General features: G+C 40.9%; 1 protein-coding gene across 2 annotated transcripts in view; it reads right to left on the bottom strand.

The window, feature by feature from the left end:
- The window catches only part of PBX3 (PBX homeobox 3), a 187,834-nt gene that overhangs the window by 28,003 nt on the left and 143,829 nt on the right, over positions 1-16,002 (bottom strand). For both annotated transcript variants that reach the window (XM_075260199.1, XM_075260201.1), the window contains exons 3-4: positions 5,669-5,910; positions 428-618 (exon numbers count right to left, since the gene is read on the bottom strand). In XM_075260199.1, coding sequence (XP_075116300.1) covers positions 428-618; positions 5,669-5,910 — 433 coding nt within the window. The remainder of the gene's footprint in view (positions 1-427; positions 619-5,668; positions 5,911-16,002) is intronic.

Genomic DNA, 16,002 nt, shown 5'->3' with positions numbered 1-16,002 from the left:
GCTGAACAAGGCAGGTTCCTAACTCAGGTCTTTTTATTTAAAGGAAACCGGTCCACTCAAAATTCAATACAATACTATTGTGTAGATCGATATATAGTATCATGGGTGTAACTTGTAGTTCATTGATCTAAAAACACTACTTATTTGAGCCTAAGAGTCCAGGGGGTGGTGATCACCGAGTAGGACCGCCCACTGGACTTCTAAGCCCAGAATGAGCAGCGGATTATATCAATAAATTACAAGTTCGACAGAATATTTTCCCACAAACCTCTACATTAATCTGCTCCACTCTTCCTGCTATAGATACAGATCAGTCCGCATTGTGACAGGTTCCCTTTAAGGATTGCCATATTAACACACCAAAACATAACAACTTATAAGAGAGATGCTAGGACACCGACATCATATTAGGTAACACTATACTGACCTGGCATCGAGAAACCTCGACCTCAAGATCATGACAGCTTCACACGTGCTTTGTTTCAGTTGCATTTGGATGGAGCTGAACTTCCTATGGATAATGCCCACCATCCTTTCAATTTCTTTGGGGGAGATGGGGCGCGTCCGGCTTTGCTCTCTCAGGAGATTCATCACATGGGTTGTAAATTCATTGCACGCCTAGCAGAAAAAAAAATGCATATGAAGATCATGAACATAGCAGATTTATTTGGAGGTTGCTACAAAGGCCTACAGGTTGTGCCTATTATTGTAGCTCATCCACATTCAGTTCAATAGGACACACATCCTGCGGACAAGGGTGGTGCGCTTTTTGGAAGAAACCACCATAATCCTATACAAGGCTATGTATTCTGCCTTATCTTATTCTCTATAACATACTAGCATGCTCCTCTATTGTCCTTCCTGGATTACTCCACACCCAGTTTGATGCTTAGTGACTTATCGCAGTAAGAGAGTCAATATCACAGTACTCAGTTCTCTCACAAAGCAATGGAAACTGGATGTTTTTGTTCCGTCAATGGACTGTAAAGAAATGACATGGTTAACAGAAAATTGGCATCTAAGCCGACATAAGGGTAAGTACTCATGGATGGTTAAACAACCACAATGGTGCGCGGCCGCAGAGTACGTTCAGCTAAAGGTGAATTCAGGATAAACAGAGCTCAAAATAGAGGTGCTTTGTACTCTGGGCATTCATCATTGGGTACATGTAGGGGAAGTGAATACAAGGCATTGTATATAATCTATCTAGATGGAGAGAACATGCTATACATTTACAGGATTAATACATAAGCTACAACTAATACAGACTTGGACAGCAATCTCTAAAGTGGACAAAATGGTAAAACTGAAGAAAGTGAATTTAATACCCAAAAGTACACATTTAGGCACGCAGGAACTGCTGTCATAAGGCAAAAACAATAAAATGTTAGATCTGGGAAGGAGTTGGTTTTGGAGTCTCATCAGTAACTTTAAGACATATCATAAAAGAGGATCCCCCACCAGCCATAGTTACTGCTCTGGTGGACACCATGTATTATACATATCAGATATTTATGTACTGCTGTACTCTGGGATTAATGAACTCAATATCACTGGCACAGGGAAGAGGCCATAACACACAGAAGCGCAGCAGCTGATCAGTGGGGTCCCAGGTGTTGGACCCATCACTAATCATATAAGAATAGGTCATCAATATGCAAGTCCTGGAATCCCCCTTTAATATGTAGTAGACGGCTTTACTTTTCTAGACAACTTTGACTGTGGAGCTGGAGTTGTGGAATCAGTAGGCTGCCATCAAGCCCGCTATTTTTCCACAGCCTGACCCGCGTCACACAAAGCTGAGAGCCATGGTCAGTCCGAATGCAGTGAAGTTCATTTAATTCAGAAAAAAGCTAATGATGAATTCCTATGAAAATAACTATCCTATGTCAAAAACTATATATATCTAATTATTATACAATATTAATAGTGTGTATATATATATATATATATATATATATATATATATATATATATATATATATAAAATTAGATGATTAACAGTAGCCATTTTACTTAGAAGTTGGAGTTGGTGACATTTTTCTGACTCTACAGCCCTGTGGCAAACTGAGGAATCCTCTCTGACACTGTTCTCCACAAATAGATAGAAGAAAAGGCTAGTCCTAAAGCAGACAATCCATGTGAAGAGGACATTTCATGTAATAGGACATTGATGGTGTATGTCGCTGGAAAGATTTGCCGGTATGTGCCCCAGTTGCTGAGATATAGGGCCGGCCTTACAGCTCATCAGTGGGTAGTAAACAGCCCTCTCCCCCTTCCCAATAGTATAAGTCTAAGAGTACGGTCACAGGGAAACTCCTTACCGCCCAATAATGACGTTGAACTGTGAGGCCAGTCCCTCTGATATTGGTACTGAAATGAAGAACTTTCCAGGGGTATATAACAGTCAATGAAAGGTCCTCTTTAAAGAGCATTTAGAAAGACTTTTTCTGACAACAGCGCCACTCATGTCTATGGGTTGTGACTGGTACTGCAGTTCAGCTCCATTTAAGGCTGAAGTATAATATCAGACACAGTCCATAGACATGAGCAATATAACTTCTTTAGACCCCTTTTTCCAATCTCCCCAAGCCTGGATATCGCCTTTTATATTTCCCTAACATACACAGATAAATGCGGCGTCACAAAACACGGGAGAGGTAAATGAGGACAAAAATGGCAGAGACATGTGAGAAAAGAGCATCAGTCCTAAAAAATCAATGGGATCTGAATATGGAAGGATGCCGATCCAATAGTGCCTGCGGTGAGAGCGAAGATTTGGGAAGTGAAATGTTGTGCACGTATCGCTGGGAATAAGAAGCGGGGATTTATTTCCTGAACGTTATCTGCGCTTATTAAGGGAAGCCATGTATGAACTGAAAGGCTGATTAGCAATTTGGCAGGAGCCCAGGGTTTGTGGGATTCACCCAGCATCCCTTTAAAGCACTAGTTCATAGAAGATTAATTAGAACATCTCATTTATGTAGTGTGCACTCTCGCTCATTACTCCAAGTAAAATTCGTTAAGTATTTACATTTAGATAATTAAAACCCGGGTACGCCCTTAAGAAAGATGCATGCACTTCTGCCAAAGTGATTTCTTGACTGTTGTTCCATTACAGGCTGTGTTACCTTCTTCTTTATTTCTGGAGGAGGAGAAAGCAGGGCTGGTTTTAATAGGGTTACTTAGCGGCTTTACATTGGGTATTACACGGCACGCTTTTATCTAGGAGTCGATGTATACGTGTATAATAGACTGACAGTTTTTAGCACATTTCTTGACTTCAAAGTGCACAATGCCGATATCTGAAGCTCATGAATGTGCTAATAATCCAGACACCTACTCATTTGCTAGGGAAGCATGGTGCTAAGCACTTAAGGTGTTTGCTATCTGATAGTCATGTGCCCCTGGAAAACAGCAGAATGCAGTTTTACGGTTTCTTTTATGCTATTGCCATCTAAGATTGATTGATTTATTTTTTCCTTTGCACAATGAGTATCCCCAAATGATGTCCTGGCTTTCTTGCAAATTCTTAATTTGGGGTGAACTCAGGAGAGATCAATGTCTGCAACAGCCAGGTCTCCCAGATGTTCTGGGGCACAGGGGACCCTAACCACCATAATTTTGCCTTTAGCAAAAACCAACTTTGAGTGCAGCTTCGGAAAGGCAGCTCTCAAAGTGTCATCTAAATTACAGCAGCTACGGATAATGTACAGGGCACTTGTGTATGAGCAACTTTGGCTAAAAGCTATATACTGTGTGCATTGTATTCACTGGAGGCGAATAGGGACCTGCACATATAGGAATATATGGTCTGCTAATGCTACAAGCTGGAGTTCTGTAGAGCTTCCACTTAGGCCTTGTTCACACAGCTGTTTCCAGTGTGTCTATTTATATGATTAAGTTTTTAATGGCCCTTCAAAAATAAAAAATGTCCTATTTTTGTCCATTTTTACAGATCCCTCAGTAGACTCAAGTCTATGAAGTATTCCTGAATGTCTTATGGATGCCAAACAGCCTTCAGACAGCCTGCCCATCTGTTTTTCACAGCATTTTTTGAGTTTGTGTGAATGCAGCCTTAGGGCCCATTCACACGGAGTAACGTGCCGCGTGACCTGGCAGGTATACGGCGTGTGAGATTTTGAGTGCTGTAAAAGCTCCCATTGATTTCAATGGGAGCCTGGGACGTATACGCGGCGTTATTTTGCAGCCGTGATTTTGCAAAATGTATATATTACCTAGTGGATACCAAGTGCAATTACAGTAAATAAACCTACCCAGAAGGAACCACACTCACATACAATATATTCAATTAAGTGACATTTTAGTGTTTTCATGGTTCATCCAGTCCATGCTAATGGATTCTTGTGAGGTTAGACCATTATGGGCTTTTGATAGCCAGTATTCAATTACAATGGTGTGCCAATTATTATGGGGCACTGTGGTTAGTTTGAAAACAATGGGGCTGATTTAAGGAGGACCTTTTACCACCTCAAACAAGTCCAGTTATTTACATAATTTAATAGCTGCTGCTTTAGTGATTCTGGTACAGCTGGAATTTTTCTCTAGCCCCCACCATTTCTGAGGAATCAGTGCTGTTCGTTTTGATCCTTGATATACTATTTAGACTCTGTACTGTCAGGAGGGCGGTGTCAGGCAGCAGAAGAAAAGGGGTGTGATTCTGAGCTCTGACTGACTGCTTCTGATTAGAGATTTTTTTAAATGTATTTTAGTGCTATTAATGGGTTAAAAATTGCACCAAAATACGTTTAGCAGTGTTTTGAGTGATTTCTGGCTTTCTCTGGGAGCTCCTGGCATCCTCTGCATTTGTTAACATGCTTCCCTAGCCTACAACTTCCATGATCCCCTTCGCACTCCCCCTCCCTGTTTCCTTAACTAGCTTGTGGACTGCCCTATCTATCTACCTTCCTAACTCAGCCCCATTCCACCCCCCAACCTCTAAAAAAAAATTAAAAAATTATACTTTCCTGTCTTCTGTGTCCTGGAGGTCATCTTCTTCAGTCCCAGCTAAATCTTCTTCTGTGGACTTCTTGTGCATGGGTGGTATGCGCTCTTCGCTCCTGCCGGCGACTGTACATTAAAGCCAGGTGCTGGCAGAAGTGGAGGAAATGCCATTTTGTGCCAGAAGACTGAAGATAGGCAAGTATGAGGGGGTGGCGGGGGGATTATTGGTGATGCTTAGTTTCTGGAATCATCAGAAAATGCGCCTGGGGCAGTCACATAACCCACCCAGATATATATATATATATATATATATGTTTCATTTTTTTTTTTTTTTGTAATGAAGTCAGTTAGAAGTTGGGGGGGGGGGGGTAGTTCAGGGATTGATTTTTAAATTTAAGCCGGACAACCCTTTAATAATACCTTCTACAAACATCTACCTTGTATCATTTATGCCAGAAAATTGGCATAAATAATAAAACTAAGGAGAATAGTGGTGTATGTGGCATAGAACTTGTTTGTGCAAAAATTGTGAATTGCATGTAAAAGTTGTGGCTTTGTTCATGGCTTGTACACCAGTTTTATGGTGCAGAAGCCATGATAAATCAGCCCCATGTAGTTACTATCACTGACAATAGTGTCCTCTATTGGGATAGCTATAACTTCCATGCCTACCCCTCTTATACAATATACTTAGCTAAAATACCTGTTCATATTTCTCCAGTTCTGTGTGGTAAATCTGTCGGATCTGGCTGAGTTTGGCTCTGTAGTCGGAATGTTCTATTGAGTTGTCTGAAGATCCGCCTGATGCTGCCGCCGCCGCTGCAGCTGCTGCAGCTCCTCCTCCTTTCTCAGGTCCAGATACACCTTCTGCCAGCAACATATTGTCCAGTCTCATGAGCTGTGGATCTGGAGGGTCTTCTTCCTGTGCCCCTCGGATGCTGAGACCTTTGGTTGGAAGAGATAATGACATTAGTAGGAGAATACTTTATTTAGAGATCAATAATGACAAGACAAACAATCGTAAATGACCCCTGACTAGTACTGAGGGGGATTACATGGTATTGTTCACATGCAGCAAACCCATTTTCACTTCCCTCCAATATGACCACCTTCATCCACTGCTGCATACTAATCTATGTGAGACACACTTACTGTGGAAGGAATCATAAATCCTAAACTCAAGTCACTTGGTAATCGATAGGTTTTCCTGGCACTGTTCTGGAATACAAATCAATCTCTAATTTCAGTATAATCCCATAACCCCCATATTCTGATTTTCAACAGGTCAATGAATCTGCACCATATAAGTGAACCAAAGCTGCTAAATTCAGGCTCACCTATCTGAGGATAATAATCTCAATGAACCAATGCCAGATGGCAATGTGTCAAAAAGGCCTAGATGACACGCAGAATGAAGGTTTCATTGAAACTAACAATAATATTGTGTACAAATTAAAGGGGTATTCCTTGCTAAAAAGAAAAAAAATTATGACCTATCATAAGTATAAGCCATCAATATACGATCCAACACCAGGCACCCCCACTGATCAGCTGATGTACAGAGAATGGAGCAGGAAGCAGGCAGCACTGTTCTCTGTGTAGTGGATTAAACAGAATCACTCCAGCTTAGATCCCATACAAGTGAATGGAACTAATCTGCAGTAACCTGGTCTAGCCAGTACACAAAGAACAGAGCTGTCTGTTTCCTGCTCCATTGTCTGTATCAGGAGCTGAAAACTCATCAGTGGGGCCTATACTTATGATAGGTCATGAATGCTTTAGCCTAGTAAACCCCTTTAATAAATGACCCATATGGAATTCTCTCCAATGATCTTGTGGTACTCGGGCCTGTAACTAATGATGGGTTAACCACCAGGTTTAGAAGAATATAACCATAAAAATCAGTTTTCCACTGTGTATTTCCTAGAGCTGTAACTCCATGAACTGTTACATATACTGTTTGCCCTTACTCACGATATTCATGTAATCTGGCATATGATCCCTTATATAAATCCCATTTTTTAGTAATTTTTTACTGTATAAGTATCAGCTGTTCTGCATTTGACCCTTTGCCCAACACTGCTTTGTGTTAGTTCAGACAGGTCGCTGGCCACAAATTCGGGGGAGTTCCTCCAATGAAGAACACAACTGCTGGATAAACATTGAGCGCTGAAATCGTCTTAAATCAGCTTTTTCATTAAAGTTGCAAAAGGACAGAAATGGAAAGTTGTCCCCGAACAATTAACCTCTTTATATCTGCTTAGATCAAGATACAAGGCTGCACTGGATCCCCCTGGGCCAGTATAGAGTATGTGAACATACTGTGCTCCAGTGACTTACATCCTTTTATATGTCAATTCAGTATAATTCAGAAAAGCTATATGTACAGTAAACATAATAAACGCAAAAAAAAAAGTTCCAAACACTGAGGCCATCTGGTTTATCAACACGTAAGCTTCTGTAGGGCACAGGTGGGACAAGTAGTCAGGTAGCGGTAGTGCTCAAGGTACTGCTGCTGAGGGGTCCACAAACCCTCTTACCCTACCTAGATTAATGGACCCTGTGCTAAGCTCTCATGTAAAGCTGTGACAAGAGCACATTAAATTCCTCTCCAATGACAACTTTTGGAGGTCATTATAACAATTTGTTGACTATTCAGACTGGTATTCCATCTGTCTCAGTCGTCTTCTTATAAACTATGGTATTTTATAAAATGATGTTATAAAGTGTACTGCAATGCTTACTAGTGATACAGATGCCTGAATGTACGTACACCAGCTCTGGAAGGCTAACATGAGTTAGACCATGAGGTCTAAAAAAAAATCATTTCAGTTGGTTTCAGCACCCAATATGGTAATTAGTCTCTCTACTGTCAAGTGGGTGGTCCTGGGCTGGAACAGAGTCTGGGACCACCCACCTGACAGCAGAGAGCCTAATTAGCATAGCGGGTGCTAAAACTAATACTACCAATTGCCCAGGAACGGGGGCTAGAGAAAAAAATCCTACTGTGCGGGAAACAGTGGAGGAGCGCCTACTGAATGCAAATATTTGGACTTGGAGCTGGTGAAAACTTCCCTTTAAAAATGGTCATGCTCCTGTACGGATGGAAGGTGGTCCCTCTTCCTGGCAATGGTGGGAAGTAAAACCTGGTATAATTTGATAGGGATGATAAGGTTCCTTTATTCTCAGACATGACAATAAGTGAAAATGACTCATTTGCAGCAAGAAATGACTATGTGGCGTCTCTAGCAGTAATAAGGTGGGATGTGTTCCCCCAATGTCGCTTGCACATTGAAGTTGCTTTATTGCACTAGTAACAGAGTAAAGGGAATAATTGTCTGCGATATACCTGTGTTTAGCTCCGGCTATGTTCTCTTACTATCAGTCCCATGTGTGTTTCCTAAACGTAGCAGATTCTGCCATAAGATAATCAGTTTGGGATCCAGAACGTTACCAATGTTAGTTAGTAATTGACAGTAACGTTTTGTGTAGTACTGGCAATCTCTTTGTCACAGATCACGGAAAAAGTGGAATTCGCATCCGTCACCGGGTATCTTTCAGCAAATCTTAATTAAGTATTTTTCAGCATGCAAACACCTGCCTCCCCTGTCTATTTAATAGATAAACGGGCCTGAATAGGAGGGATCGCTTCCAGACCAAATAATAAAAGTTAAGGTCAGTCGGAATATTAACCTCTCAGTAATACCCGCTCCCACTCTTGTAAAGCTGTATTAAAGCGTCCACTCCGGGTGCCTCCTGATGGCGGGGTATGGCTAAATGTAATAATCTCTGGCTTTTTCAGCAGCTCATTAAGGCTTCATTAATATATGGGCAATGCTTCTGAATTATAAATAAACAGATTAGCACCCTGCGGAGTGCGGACTGCCGGCTCGCCTCTCACCATCACAACAATATTGAGCTGCACAAGGAGCCGGCTCACCTGGGAAGTGAAGGTGCACATGTAGGGCATGCTATGTCTGGCAAACGGAACATAACCAAATCCTGCTGCTTGTGCCAAGGTTGAGCTTGATCCAAAAAGTACAAATATACAGAAACCAATCCTAATGGGACTGCCCATTTAGTATTTCACAAAAAATACCCTTTATATTACATTATTTTGGCAATAATGACAAAATTCAGGCGAGGTTCTCCTAAAATGATGTCCACACTTACAGATGAAGGATTTTATTTTTTTACAGTAAGATCAGTGAGATGATAGAACTCAGACGTCGTTCTCATCTGCTCCAAATTTACCATTGTAACTTAATGTAACTTGGTGGAAAAGGTACACTCAGCAAACGTTCATATATTCGCAAGTACAAGGGAATGCATCTTTATTTTTGGAGAAAAAAAAATAATTGAAGCAGAAAATCAACAGAAGAAAAAGTCCTTCACTGAGGAGTGTGTCCTCCATTGGTTTACATTTAAAAAAAATGGACACCATTACAGTCATTAGAGTATGGGGTCCGCCGAACCCACTCCACTCCACTCCAATTCACACTAAGGGACTGCCAAAGATAGCCAAGTTATACTCAGTTATTTTTACTAGTTCCAATAGAAGTGAATAAAGCAGCAGCAGACTAGTATGACCACTCAAATGGGACATGACCCCCATTCTTATGATTTGTGGGGGTTTCAGCATTGGGACTCCCAAGAATCCGTCACCTATCTAATATCCTGTGGACAGGGAATAAGTTTTGTCTGTGGGACAAACTTTGTGTAGTGGGAAAAGTAGGCAAACTATTTGTTCCTTAGTGAAAAGAAAATGGCTTCACAAGAACCACCTACATGTGGCTACCCTGTAAGGCAATGTCTAACCTCTAAAGCTTCGTGAACATGACCACGTGCTTTCCAATGCTCCATTCTGATATAATATATGACCTTCTCTATAAATATCAGAATATATCGGAATACACATGGGCTACACACGAAGCCTGAAAGAACCTAATGCAGCATTTCTGGCAAGAACTGATATTCTAGAACTCCTCTGATAGAATAGCACGCATTGCTAGTATGAAACATATACCATACATTTACAATCAGATTTCACAGACAATCATACTGCAGCCATAGATGAGCAGATCACGGTTGGATCTGTTCAATTATCTTTCTATATATGTCCGTCTTAAGTCGGAGAGATTTGATGTTTACAACTAATGAACCCCAGTAGTTGCGGCATTTTAGCCTTTGGCAATGGAAGGGTTAGTCAACTGTACACGATTCCTGTGTCAGGTATATTAAATATAACACCGCAGCGCTCTGCACATTTCCACGCCAAGCCGCTTGTCACTTTCGCTTCAGTCATTCTGTATTGAGGAAAAATGCAGCAGTGGGAATTTTACAAGGAGCTGCTCAGTTAAATGGACATAAATCACAGGTTTCATTCAAAGCGAATAATCACTGGCCATAAAGAGCTACTTGTCTCTTACTATATATTACCGGAACTTTCCGCCAGCAATAATGCAGCCATTCATGGTGAGGGGGAAACACAGCCAGGCATTAAGGGCTGACATGTAATCCTGTTAGGGGCCTGACGTGCCGAGTGGGGCTGACATTTTTATCATGTGTCTGCTTCAATTTGGGAAACCAAGGAGAGAGGGGAAGAAAATGATTACTTGGCTTCTCTCTACGCGGTTTGGTGCGAATCTTCTTCCTTACGGTGATTGCATGGAAGACAGAAGAAAAGATGTACGATGAAGGATGTATTCTATCAAACCTATGGCTGTTACTTGCCAATTACACCGCTACTTAATTTTTCCTCTTCTCGGGGGGCAAGGCAGCCAGTCACAGGGGTAAAATACGTCGGGGTTGGTCTGTAGCGCCTCTTTTGAATAAGTGTTATGATGCCAAGTAATATAGGACTTCTCAATAGATTTGTTATGTACTTTGATGTTTAACTCTGTGTTCGTAACTGTACATGATTCATTGGTATAAAACTAATGCAGAATCTTCACGTAGAAGGCCTACTTCAGAGATAACATTCCTTTGGCATATCAATAAGGAAACCTACAGCACTGAAGTTCTTGAAAACAAGACTGAGGTATTCCTTGGCAGATTCTGAGTTATGACAAACCTCAATTGTCTCAGTAAAAAAAAAAAAGAGAGACATGTTATGGGAATGTGTCGGGGATCCCAATTTCTCTCATCAATGTTATCCAAAAATAATTCTGATTTACAGGAATTTAAGATTCAATACACAGTTTGATATTCTTTGTGAGAGCTAATATGTAATGGTGATGGAATTAGGATATAAAAATGACAACCCTCAAAGAAGGATCTTTAACTTCACATCCACACCAGAGCCTCCCATCCAAGTATCCGCCTGAAAATTGTCAGATGAAAAAGTCTTGTACTGAGACTCCACCAAGCCTGAATAATGGAGACACACCACTAGTGTGAGCCTAGCATAAGTCATAATGTCACTTTGGGCCCACTGCTCTACAATGCTCCAATGTATAATAACGTGCCATTTTGCTACCAAGAACGCTGGAGGACACCAATGAATACAGGGGCCCCTGCCCTCAGGGCGGTGACTGACCAGGAGGCGGAGGAGTTCTTCCTTTCAAACAGCTCAATATTTTGTGTGCGCTACTTTGGCTATTAGGAATACAGACCTGTAGCGGTAATATACTGCCATCACATACACTTTAATACAATGGTCACATCATATAATCACTCTGACCTAAACAAACTATTTCATAAAATAGTGACACGTTGTGAGGGGTTTCAGCACCCACACCCCAATGATCAAATCATCGGACGTGTCACTATAACACTTATAAAGTTTTCTTGTACATGTTAAAACAGACCTGTCAGTGGAGATATGCTGCACTATCTAATACACTATATTAAAGCTCCACACTCCTATTAGCCAAAATGGCAGCAAAATGACAAATCCGCTGTGAGCCTCGATGTCCGTCTGCTGCTGCTTATTTATTATGCAGTAAAGTCTAAACAAATTGTATTTCTTCTGTTGGAATCAATACTTCTTTCTTCTACAATCTACATTTTTTAGATCCTTCTCTGCTTAATCTTTCTGTATACTGGAAGAGAGTCACTTACTGCTCTGCTAAACATGTAGGACTGCTCACAATGGGGCAGATGAACTAATACTGAGTTCCAAACCATGTAGGGGAGATTTAATAGCAGTCTACAAATATCTGAAAGGTAGTCACAGTGCAGAGGGATCTACCCTATTCTCATTAGCACAAGGAAGTACAAGAAGCAATGGGATGAAACTAAAGGGAAAGAGATACAGATTAGACATTAGGAAAAACTTTCTGACAGTGAGGGTAGTGAGAGAGTGGAATAGGCTGCCACGGGAGGTGGTGGGCGCTCCATCAATGGAAATCTTCAAGCGGAATCTGGATAAACATATAGCTGGGATGATTTAGGAAAACCTGCACTCGCAGGGGGTTGGACCCGATGGCCCTTGAGGTCCCTTCCAACTCTACCATAAGAAGAAGAAGTAGACTTACACTAGACAGCCTGAGACCTTTGTTCTCTACAGGATTTCTACAAGACTGACAAACAGTCGGGGCAACTTAATCTGTTGTTTGTTTGTAAGATTCATTTCTAGGTTTAGTATTTCTTTAAGAACACGTCTTTTAGGCTACATTCACTTTGAAGCAGAGGTGTAACTTGAAGCTGCAAAATCTGTAATGGGAACCCTACGTACCTTGTGTCATTTAGTATAGTGGCATATTTTATTTGGCAGAGGGACTTTTGGGTCCCCAGTGGGCAATAGTTACCTCTGCACCCCCTATAGCGACACTCTTTAGAGTCTCCAGCACATGGTCCATCTAAAAATGTGGATGAAGAAGTCCTGCAAGCATAACATTTTCATCTGGCAAAATGAAGGTGATAATTGACGGACCCCAAAATAGTCAATGGGATCTCTTGGGATCTGTTGTTGTCGGTTATTAGACAGATCTGTCTTAGTCCAATCTTCTATCCTTACGATGGCTGCGGATGTGAACCCAGCCCAAACGATAAAACACATCAAAGACCCCAAATGACCTGAACAGATGCTGAATAAGGGTGGATGCAACAAGTACCCCTGCACTATTTTGGGGCGCCAGAATTTTACCTTACAACAGTACAGGGGAACATGGTTCTTAGAGGTCTGTAGGAAACAAAGAGGAATACATGAAGAATATGCCTCTCGGGGATCCTTCCACGCATTACATAAGACGTCTTTATTCCAGATTTGTTCACTAGCTGAGATCATGAATTTTTGTATAAACAGTCCGCTTTTGTCAATTTTTTACATATCGTATAACCCTTATTTTTTCCCCATTTCGTTTTTTGTTTTTTTGTTTTTTTTAAAAAAAAAATTCCCATTACATTTCTCTCGTCCATGAGGCCAACGCCATTAACTCTTTTAAGGCCGGCTACGGTAAACACAACAGGAATTTCTAGGCAGCAATGTTGATAAATCTTGGCAGTACAACTGCAGCGAAATAAATCTAAATCCCCGTAAAGTGCGCGCAGCCACAGAGTATCGAGAACTTCAAATGTTTATTTCATTTCCCGGCTCAGATAAACCCTTTTTGGAGGCAGATTTATACTCCCTTTCTCTCGGCCTCCTCAGAAGCTCCTTTGAATCTGATAAGAAAGTTGTAATCGCAGCACGAGATTTCTTTCCGTGGTAAACATATTTATTTTTTTATTTGGGGGCAGTAAATGTTTATGCTGGAATATTTAGTTTTGAGGGTGAAGTATATTGCTGTATTTCTAACGGTTTGATCGGAGATCAGAGCGTGTAAAGATGCAATTCTACCCACACGACTGCTAAATGGCCTACAGCCACAAAGCAATTCTTGGAGACTGTGTACGCTGTATTTCATTTTTGCAACTATTTTTGGATCCCGCGGTTCATTATTAATAAATGTATCAATCAAACAGCAGCTTTTTCAGTGAATTTTTCCTCCTATTATTTTACACTAAATTTACTTTATTTTATTGCAAGATCCATCGCCACAGATGACAATGGGTTTTAGCAAGTTTTACTAGTTATTAAGCCCATCTGGATATTCTGGACTAAAACAGTGACCAAGATTAGTGTAATGTAACATTAAAAAATATTAAAATCAGGAGAACACCAGATCAATGTCAGTTCGGCCCATTAGAGTATACTCCAGTAGATCCAGGCTCTAACACAATAATGGTCCAGCAGAAGGCACCCACATTTAAAGGGTGCTATGGTCGATTTAGGGGTTGTTGGAATAATTTTAATCTGTTGAGCCCCAGTTCAGAGGACAGGACCCAATGGGCTTGGTGGACCCAAAAGAACATGCTATAGATTTTTTCAATCCAAGCGCAATATAAATTGACAGTACTCTCAGACTGCAGCTATATAACTTCACAGAGCAGACACTAGAACTTCTCTAGGACAAGCATAAAACTAAAAGTTAGAAAAACTAATCTAAAATATACCCTAATAGGGAATTAATAGAAGGTTTAGATCCTCATCTCATGGCCAGAGTACAGAGCATTACGACTGACTCTCTCTGGACATGTCCTGTTCTGCAGAACACGGACAATCTATTGATTTGCCTGGACATTGGGTAATGCCCAAGTTTACCTGTGGAGGCGCTGCAGGAAACCTAAATGCTTATTCACTGCTTTTCCCACAGTTGATATCTGTAGATCCTAGATGGTGGACACTTTGGGAGGAATATATTTATACATCTCAGTCTAAACCCCACTGAATATCAGGAAAAGAGTGCTTTATTATCATTTTGGCGCTTCTTCAGGTGATCCTATCTCAGAAACTATAAAATCTCACTCATCTAGAAGCATGAATAGATTTTAGGAATAATTTAATTCAGAAAGTATGACAAATACTTCACCTATGGAGGCCCAAGCCAGTTCCAGCTACTGCTCACTTATAGAAAAATTCCATAACTTTTTGTGCAAACCTGTCATGTGCCAAAATTTTTGACTCTTATGCCAGAAAACAAGCACAGAAGCATTAATAATACCCCCCCTCCCCCCCGCCATGTGGATCAGGCGCTAAGAGTCTAATAAGTAGGAATTGTTCAACCCCTTTAAAAAGTATAGACAACTGTCCAGAAGCCCTATATCCTCATTGTATAATAATGGTAATTTTGAGACACCATATTCATTTGCTCTGAGATATTGGGATGACAACCACTAAAGTCCTCCGTTACCTATACTAGTTTCCACCCAGCTTTCCACAGACTCCGAATGGCCTATCCTGCCTAGCTGTCAATTCTCACTGTAGTTGTCATTCTAATATGACCTGGGGAATTAGGATGAATCATAGTATAAGTTCTATTTAAATGGGAGTCTATTAAAATGTGCTGCGGTGCATGACACTGGGAAAGATCAGATAAAAATGGAATTTTGATAAAGATGAATATTTTTTTGCTGTAAAACATGTTATCATCATCCGTCAGCAATGCTGCACCTAAGCTGCAATGTACTGGGGCTCCTGAAGGAGCTATTTAATGCAGATGGGTGATATACCCAGTGGTGTACACAGTATTACATATACGCATATAGTGGTCACTATCTACATCTCCACTAGGGCTAGTTTTACATTACATTTGGTAGGTTTCTGTAGTATTACACCTGTCTAAACCATCTACTCTCCTTTCAATAACATCTGCTTAATATTTGTATAAAGATTTTATACAGTTCTTAGTGTGGAGCATGGCCTAATATGACACCATTGCATGCTTAATATATATCGGGATAACGCACCCCTTACCACCTCACAAAAAATAAAGCTCTCAGCATACAGATTAAAGGGATTTTCTGAGTTGCTGGATATTGATGGTCAGCATCTGATCGGTTGGGTTCTAACAGGCCAGTGATCTCACATTTATTCACTTGGCCTGTTTGCAGCGCTCTCCCATTTCAGTGAAACGGGCTGGGCTGCAATACCAAGCACAGCCCCTATGCTATATATGGCGTCGTGCTTGGTATTCAGCGGTCAGTATTCGTAGTTCTTTTCTTTAAATGGCTGATCTTTGAGGGTTCCCCTGGTATTGGGCCTCCACTGATCAC

Source organism: Leptodactylus fuscus, chromosome 11, assembly GCF_031893055.1.
Source record: "Leptodactylus fuscus isolate aLepFus1 chromosome 11, aLepFus1.hap2, whole genome shotgun sequence".
In the NCBI taxonomy this organism is placed as follows: Eukaryota; Metazoa; Chordata; class Amphibia; order Anura; family Leptodactylidae; genus Leptodactylus; species Leptodactylus fuscus.
This window is presented reverse-complemented; position numbering and strand designations above follow the sequence as displayed.